The sequence below is a fragment of the Laetiporus sulphureus genome (genome assembly GCF_001632365.1).
Source record: "Laetiporus sulphureus 93-53 unplaced genomic scaffold LAESUscaffold_19, whole genome shotgun sequence".
In the NCBI taxonomy this organism is placed as follows: domain Eukaryota; kingdom Fungi; phylum Basidiomycota; class Agaricomycetes; order Polyporales; family Laetiporaceae; genus Laetiporus; species Laetiporus sulphureus.
This window is the reverse complement of record NW_024468528.1, coordinates 467034-475926: the sequence shown is the minus strand read 5'-3', so window position 1 is coordinate 475926 and position 8893 is coordinate 467034. Positions and strand designations below refer to the sequence as shown.

At 51.1% G+C, this 8893-nt stretch overlaps 2 protein-coding genes across 2 annotated transcripts; both read left to right on the top strand.

Moving 5' to 3' along the window:
• Positions 1-1528: 1528 nt before the first annotated feature.
• LAESUDRAFT_759223 (uncharacterized protein) lies at positions 1529-3669 on the top strand (the record flags this gene model as incomplete). Its single annotated transcript, XM_040912566.1, has 4 exons — positions 1529-2275; positions 2378-2813; positions 2864-3138; positions 3259-3669. 4 exons carry the CDS (start codon positions 1529-1531, stop codon positions 3667-3669), a joined length of 1869 nt encoding a protein of 622 aa, XP_040764471.1.
• A 434-nt stretch (positions 3670-4103) lies between these two features.
• LAESUDRAFT_775470 (dUTP diphosphatase) lies at positions 4104-4790 on the top strand (the record flags this gene model as incomplete). Its single annotated transcript, XM_040913823.1, has 1 exon — positions 4104-4790. One exon carries the CDS (start codon positions 4104-4106, stop codon positions 4788-4790), a length of 687 nt encoding a protein of 228 aa, XP_040764470.1.
• Positions 4791-8893: the final 4103 nt, after the last annotated feature.

The window sequence follows — 8893 nt, the reverse complement described above, 5'->3', positions numbered from 1 at the left end:
CTCAGTTTCGAGTTGGTCTTTACTCCTCCACTTAAGCTAGAGATCCCTGACGGGATAGGCGAGAGCGGACCCAGGAGTTCCTGAGATCCTTCACATAACTCGAAACTACTCTCTATAGTCTGTGGGCACCGGTCGACGCCTCAGACTCTATACCTCTGTCGATCAACTCCATTCTCATCGTGCCCAGTCAGGGCTTCTTCCCACTTTTCTCAGGCTTAGCTGCGCCCTGCTGAACCTCCTCGGTGAAGCGAATACGTGGATTGTCAGTCAGGATACATAGGCCCTAAACCAGCCTCCTGCGAAAGTGGGCGACATACTACAGTCCCAAATCTTGCCGCGACCCCAGGCATAAGGGGACTTGCCAGTTAAAACCTAGTGGTTAAAACCGCATTAGGGCTGTCAAGAAGGGCCAGGAGTGCCTGTTGACGTCAGCACTGCTAGGAGCAAGGGACGCAGTACTCCTTAAAAGGGTACCACTATCATTGTCTAATCCGTCGGGGACCCTGTCTGGTCTGGCTACTGTCAGGCCCATAGACCCCGTAGAGGCGTGACCTTGAAGCGTGGGGCTGCTAGTCCATATAAACTATCCTCGGCCTTGCTGCCGTGCTATACGGAGGATTTATCCTCTAACGTCGCCATCCTAGCCACCAGGTCTAGGGGTAGCAGACGTAACAACCGCAGACAAGGGAGAACTTGCGGGAGGAACGAGTCACCTGTGAAAAGGCTCTGAAGCTGTAAATCAGCAACACTTCTGGACCGCTTCGGCGAGACCTGCACAACCTCGAGTAGTGAGGGAATAAACCTACTTGCTCAGTGCTAAAGCGGCACCAGACGTGTATTCAACCCCTGCGCAGTTCTGATCTACTTAGGGGTTTAGTTACTCATACATACGTAGACAAATAGTCGTTTGGTGTGGGACGAACTCTCGGAAAGCTCTGCTGGAACGGCAGGTGGACCAAGGTTACATCCCTTCAGAGGTAGTTGGACACTGGTGGTGAAATAATCAAAGACCACAAAGACCCCTCTGCGACTGCAAACCGCACCATTCAGGACTCCGTAGTAACTAGACCTACTAGGAGTAGCAGGACTCTAAAGCTGCGTCTGGGTCATTACGAGGCCTAGTGAAGAACAACTCGTCAAGCACGCGAGTAGATTACACCATCGAATGCAAAGGTTCTCGTTGGAAGGATACACATCCATATACACCGTATCCCCTGGACCAGTAGAGTGGGATCAGGTCTACGAGCACATCAGCATCATCTTTCGGGCAGACTTCATCTACCAACCACACGTCGCCCAAGCTCGTTTCGTCCTATACCGCTACCAAGTCGTCATCGATTACTACGAAAGGCTCGAATACCAGCCACATCGTATAGTCAGGGAAACCCCCAGACCACTCGAACCGGTAGAAGACGATCAGGAGTTGTACCATCTCCTGTTTGACGAAGAATACGGTATTTCCTCCAGCGACGAAGAAGAACCTTTCTGAACAGGTCGCCAACACCCCGACCAGGTACCAGCACCGAAGATGGCCGGAATTGCACAGTCCGAACATTCTGTAGAGGGACACTTGAATCCCGCAGGTACAGAGCCCAGGGCCTCCTCCCCATCAGCATTCAATGACACCAACATCCTCGCTCCCACACCCCGCTACTTCATGACTCCAGCTATGCTAGAAGTGCTTCCCAGAAGAAGGGGACCTTCAGCCAGGCTGGCAGATGAATTCGCCACCCTATACCCAAACGAACCAAGGACAGGAAGGCGATTCCATCAGTGGGAATATGATATCCGAGCTCGAGACCACTCTGAAGAGGATCGGCAGCGATATCGAACACAGCCAATAGATGTGGTAGCAAGGCACGGGGGGGCAGCAAGGGGGCAAGACTACGTCTGGTCAAGCCACGCTTCAGGGACTCCGCCAGGATATGAGCGATACAGGCTCCCCGATAACCGGCAGAGTTACTACCTGGCACGACCCGGTCTTCCCCCACCCACGGAGGAAACACCCGGATTCTGGACCCAGCCTGTTGATATGCGATGTGCTTACCAACATCTCCAGGCGGACTACGACCGTCTGCGGGGCAGGCTCGACACAGCCCTAAGAGAAGTAACGGAAGCACGGGAAGGACGCCTGGTGGCCGAAGCAACCCGGGATCGTCTCATGAGGCAGGTGAACGAATACGAGGCTTCGCGAACAGAGCGCGGCAACCAGATCCACAAGCTAACAGTGGAACTGGAAGCCATGAAAAAAGCATACAACTCTAGTGAGGCAAGGGTGAAGGGTCTGGAAGAAATCAATGAGACCCAGAAAACCCGAATTAACCTCCTGGAAGCCATGGCACGTCCACCACCCCCCTCCCCAATTTGATCCCCCAAGAAACCGGTCGATAAGGGAAAGCGGAGACAGGATCCTGGTCAACAGGACATTCGAGATTGGGTAAAAGGAGTCAGCGGACCCGCCGGCCCTAGCGGACTCAAGCCGGCACACCAGGCAAACCCTGAGCAGCCGTCCGGTAGGGTGCAGATGCCCCCAATATCCCCGGCACACTCCTACGAGGGAGACCAAAATGACAAGTTGGCGGGGGCACACTATGCATTCCCACCAGAGCAACCGGTCCCACCACCGGACCGGAGTCGTCGCTCTGCCGCCCCGCCGCCAGCATCCTCGGACGAAGTTCATAGGAAATCGTTCCGAGGACCAAAGGTCAACCTCCCGGAGCCATTCGATGGCACCAAGGCAAAGGCAAAGGCATGGCTTGTCGATGTGATGAACTACATCATCATGAAACCCAGCGAATTCGAGGATGAACAAAGTAAAATTCGCTGGGCAATGTCTTACATTCGAGGGCCACAAATACAGTAGATCACTGGAAAGCCTCCCTTCTGGAAAGGATGATGGGAGGCCCACCGGTATACGCCACGCTCCAGGACTTCATCGCGGACTTCAAGAAAATGTACTACCCCGCGAATCCGGAGCTGGAAGGCCAACGAATGCTGCGGAATATGCAGCAAAGGTACAAGCCTTGGGAGGAATTCGAAGCCGAATGGGAACATTGGGTCAAGGTCTCGGGGTATAAGGATGAACAGCTACTGCTCCAACTACTTAGGACGGCCATGAGGAAAGAACTCTGCGACAGAGTATGGGCGTCTGAAGGGATCAGTCGAGATGTCAATAGCTACAGCTTGTGAAAACAGGTTGCGGCCCGACTAGATCTCCAACAACAGCAGCAGTGGGCATCCACCTTCGAGGACTGAAAGGGCAAGGGGAAAGCCAAAGACTCCAAAACCCGACAAGTCCACCAGGAGGAAGGTTCGACAACGGCAACGGTCAATGCGGTCAGGACAACGGGAAGGGCGCCCATCAGAAACGTCGATGAGGCAGGCAAGGCGGTGCCACACAAGGAAACGGTAGGCATCGAAAACGAACGCGACAAGCACCGAAAGTGTGGTACATGCGGAAAGGAAAGGTCGGAGAAGGGGTCGTGCACGGATATATGGCACACCCACTACTACGACGGGAAGGCGCAGTGCTGGCGCAAAAAGGATGCCCAGCCTGCAGCTCGGGCCAGTACGGTAGAAGAAACTGAGGCCGTACGAGCATTCAAGGCGGCCATCGCGGCCAACCCCGCTCTGCTCAACCAGGCGGGTTTTCAATTCGGCAAGGCTTAAGTACGCAAGTCTTGCAGGACTCTCGACTCGTTCCGGACATTTCCATTTCCCCGACCAATAACGTGCGTCCCTCGGTGGTGGAGGCCCAAAAGCCTGAGAAGCGCCCTGGTTCACACGGGTCACCCCTGACCATTAACGGCCATTCCATGGTCACGGAGGTCGCGAGACCTGAGAAGGGCCATGGTTTAGACGGGTCACCAAAAGGTAGGTCCCCAGGGAGAGTCGAGCTGATGGTGGTGGAGGCAAAGCCTGAGAAGCGCCATCAAGCCGTACCTGAAAACACCCTGGAGGGATGTGGGCAGGAGGGTCTAAGCTCAGGAAAGGGAAAATTCAGTACCCCTGACGCAGACGACAGCACACCACCACTCCCTAGCGGATCTCGATTTTCAATTCTTTCATCTCTCAACTGTACTTCTAGCACTACGTCGGACAATATGGGTACAAGTAGTGGTGCCCACTCTAATGTAACAGTAGTAGGAGCGAAAACGGGGTCTCGGGATGACGGGACCTTAGTGGTGCCTGATCGAGCTCGGCCGGATCAAGAAGCATCGGTGCTTAATTCCGTGAATAGCTCAACTTCTAACATTTCTTCAGTTCCGGATAGTTTGCGAGTGGAAGCTTCAACGACGGCAAGGCGTACACCGAAGAAGAAGGCACAGAAAACCACTCTGCATGTATTTTTAGACCACCCGCAAGCCATCGTACCTACCCGTCAAACAGAAGGCGCGGCAGGGTACGATCTGCATTCAGCGGAGGAAGTGGTCATTCCCGGACATTCCCGTCTCCTTGTAGATACCGGCCTGAAGTTGATGATACCCAGCGGATGCTACGGACGCATCGCTCCGCGCTCAGGCCTGGCTGTAAAACACGGAATAGATGTAGGAGCCGGAGTAATAGACTCGGACTATGTTGGACGAGTCAAAATACTCCTAATCAATACCCTTGATACCCCGTTCCAGATTGAGTATGGGGACCGAGTCGCCCAGCTAATCTTGGAACGGAACGATACCCCGATTACCGAAGTTGTGACGGAAATAGCAGAAACAACAAGAGGGACTGCTGGGTTCGGATCAACCGGTACTAAACTGCGTGGACAATTCAACGTTCGAGCAGTACGATGACATCGCCAGATCGATATACCAGTAACAATAGAAGTTGGGGATAGGAATATACCAGCCAAAGCCCTTCTAGATTCAGGTTGCACCGGGTGCTGTATCGACGAACAATTCGTATCTAAGTTCCAGATACCTAAGATACCGTTCGATCGACCACTCCGAGTGTTCAACGCAGACGGGACCCCTAACCGAGACGGCGATATGACACATTATGTATTACTAGACATAGTTATCCAAGGCCATAGAGAGCGCCGATCATTCAACGTGACTACCCTTTCGGACCATGACATGTTCCTCAGGTTCGACTGGTTGGAAGATCACAACCCTGACATTGACTGGGCTAAACGCACGCTTCGCTTCACGCGTTGTAACTGCGGGGAGCTTAAGTTGGAAGACAGGGATAAGGTGCTGGCATTGGACAGCGACTACATTCGGAAACAATTTTCCGAATATGAACACATACGAGCCACCAAGGCCACCGACCTAGCCATCGCTCAAGGCAAAAGCACTAAAGCCAAGAGCATGCAAGAGGTAGTTCCAGAAGAGTACTGGGATTATAAGGAAGTCTTTGAGGAAGCTGAGTTCGATCAGCTCCCTGAACGCAGAGTATGGGATCACGCCATAGAACTAGTAGACGGCGCGAAACCCTTCTGCGGAAAGGTATATCCAATGAGCGTAAAAGAACAAGAAGCTCTGGATATATTCCTCGAAGAAAACCTTAAGACTGGTCGCATCAGACAGTCTAAGTCCCCCTGGGGCGCCCCCTTCTTCTTTGTCAAGAAAAAGGATGGCAAATTAAGGCCGGTACAGGACTATAGACGGCTCAACGAAGTCACAAAGAAAAATAAATACCCGCTCCCTCTAATCAATGATTTATTTGACCGGCTTAAGGGAGCCCGGTACTACTCTAAGCTCAACATCCGGTGGGGCTATAATAACATAAGGATCAAGGAAGGAGATGAGAAAAAGGCCGCGTTCGTCACGAACCGAGGTCTGTTCGAACCTCTAGTGATGTTCTTCGGACTCACTAATTCACCATCAACGTTCCAAATGATGATGAATGACATCTTCCACGATCTAATTCTCACTGGAAAAGTTATGGTATACCTGGACGATATCTTAATATTCACCAAGGACATGGATGAGCATCGCCAGGTTGTAAAACAGGTACTTAGAATACTCCGGGAGCACAAGTTGACGTGCAAACCTGAGAAATGCGAGTTCCATGTAGAAGAGACCGAGTACCTAGGTCACATCATTGGCCATGGGAAACTTCGCATGGATCCTGCAAAAGTTGCTGGCATTGCAGAATGGCCAGAACCCAGGTCTAAGAAGGACGTTCAACAGTTCCTCGGATTCTGTAATTATTATAGACGTTTTGTAAAAGGCTTCGGCTCCTTGGCCAAGCCTCTTTCGGACCTTACGGGCAACCGAGAATGGGAATGGACGGACACCGAACGAAGTGCCTTCCAAGGTCTCAAAGACCTCCTCACATCGGCCCCAATTGTACACATACCTACGGACGAGGACCCGTTTATGGTAGAAGTAGATGCTTCACAATTCGCCCTCGGGGCAGTTCTTATGCAGAAGCAAGATAATCTTTGGGTACCAGTATCATATTACAGTAGGTCGTTCAAGGACGCCGAGAAGAACTATCAAGTGTACGATAGAGAGCTTCTCGCCATTGTAGATTGTCTAGAAGAATGGCGACACTACTTAATACACGCCAAGCATACTGTACAGATCTTCACTGATCACCTTAATCTGACATATTTCAGGAAGCCTCAGAAGATCAACCCCCGTCAAGCAAGATGGATGTCTTTCCTCGCTGAGTACGATTTCGAACTCCATCATATCCCAGGCAAGAAAAACAGCGCAGCAGACGCTCTCAGCAGACGACCAGACTATGACGACGGTATGGATCACTTGGACAATCAGGTCGTATTACCTGCCGAGTTGTTCCGGAGTACCAAAGTCGTAGGGACAGATGCCATCCACGACCTCTGCACCATACATTCTTCCGAATATTTATTATGGAAAACTTTGCCTCAAAAGGAGCTCGAGTCAGCCGAGGACGGCACACTCTGGAGGGGGGGTGAAATTCTCATAATTCCAAACAACCAAGAAATAATCGGCAAAGTAATACAGTCCCACCACGATGCCGCATTCATGGGACACCCAGGAATAGAAAGGACCATGGAATTAATCAAGCGATCGTACTGGTGGCCGGAGATGATCAAAGATGTTACGGCGTATGTGAAAGGTTGTGGGACCTGTCAAAAGGCCAAACCTAACCGCCAACATCGATCAGCACCATTAGAGCCAAATCCAGTTCCAGACCATAACTGGCAGTACATCTCCACGGACCTTATTGTAAAACTACCTACTGTAGACGGGTACGACTCCATCCTTGTATTTGTAGATTTGAAGTCAAAAGACTTCATAGCTATACCCTGCACGGAGTCGATTAACTCGAAGGACTATGCGGACTTGTACATTAAACATGTAATGTCGGCACACGGACTAGCAGAACGGATATGGTCTGACAGGGGACCACAGTTCGTATCTTCATTCACTAAGGATGTATACCAACAGTTGGGCATCCAGGGAAACCCTTCTACTGCCTACCACCCTCAGACGGATGGGCAGACGGAACGGATGAACCAGGAAATAGAGACCTACTTGAGGATATATACTTCCTATAGACAAGACGACTGGCCATCCAAAATACCCCTCGCTATGTTCGCATACCGAAACCATAGACAAGCAAGCACCGGCTATACCCCATTCTACCTTACGCACGGATACCATCCCTACACGGGAGTCGAAACCAGGAAAGAACCCCGAAACCAATCGGCCGAAGAATGGGCAAAGGAGATGGAGGAACTTTCCAAGGACGCAACTAATCACCTTACCAAAGCAAAAGGTATAATGAAGAAGTACCACGATGGCAAATACCCAGACCATGCGGCCTATACCAAGGGCGATCTGGTACTACTAGAAGGAACTAATATTACAACCACTCGACCAAGCAAGAAGCTGGACGATAAACGTTACGGACCATTTAGTATAGTAGAAAAGGTCGGGAAGTCGGCATTCAGACTCAAGCTCCCACCCGCTTGGCGTCACATACACCCCGTCTTTCACGAATCTCTATTAATACCGTATCACCCCGCACAATTTAGTGTACAAAAAGACGATACTACTATACCCGTTCCGGAAGGCGAATCCCCCACCATTAGCCAAATCCTTGACAGCAAAAAGTCCAAGACTGGACTATTATACCTGGTTAAATGGAAGGGGAAGGACGACACCGAGAACACCTGGATACCCCGCTCTACAATAGCAAAGGACTACATCCTACTGCTTAATAATTTCCATAAGCTACATCCCAAGGTGCCCAAACCGCCTAATCTCCTTACTATACCCGGTGGTCAAAGGATCCGCGCTCAAGAAGACGAAGAAAGCGACGATGAACCTGACAGTAAAGGAGGGAAGATGACGGAGGAAGAAGAGGGAGAGTGGAAGGAAAAGATCTACTGGGATCACAAAATGATACGATGGTATAAACGCAAGTTCCAAGCCCATGTCGTACTTCACGTACCCCTCGATACCCCGATCGGCCTAGAAATAGGGCTACCTGAGAAATTCGACATCGTGTGCATCTGGCTAGCGAACCCAGACCACTATATTCATACGGTCTTGTTCGTTGGAACTCCCAAGTCGCACAACCATCTATTTGTATACCCGATCAACGCCCAGTGGATAGTGGAAGAAGGAAAGGTCCAGTGCCCGGAGCGCACTCACGGCTATTATTATCTCGACGATGCACCAATACCCTAGCAACGTATGCGTTTCAAGGATACCCCGGTGAAGGAAGAAGACGTCTCCAAATATACCACATATGACCCGGAGCGTACTCGGACACCAATACCCAAAACCAAATGGAACCTACAAGCCGTACACCCGCGCATCTACGACTAGAATTCAAGCCTCGTGAGGACACTTCGGCCTGGAGGGGGGGTACTGTCACGGTTTTTCCGCGCCACAAGTCTCAAGCGCCCACGGACCATTATTTATCCACCTAGTTACCATATATAGAATATACC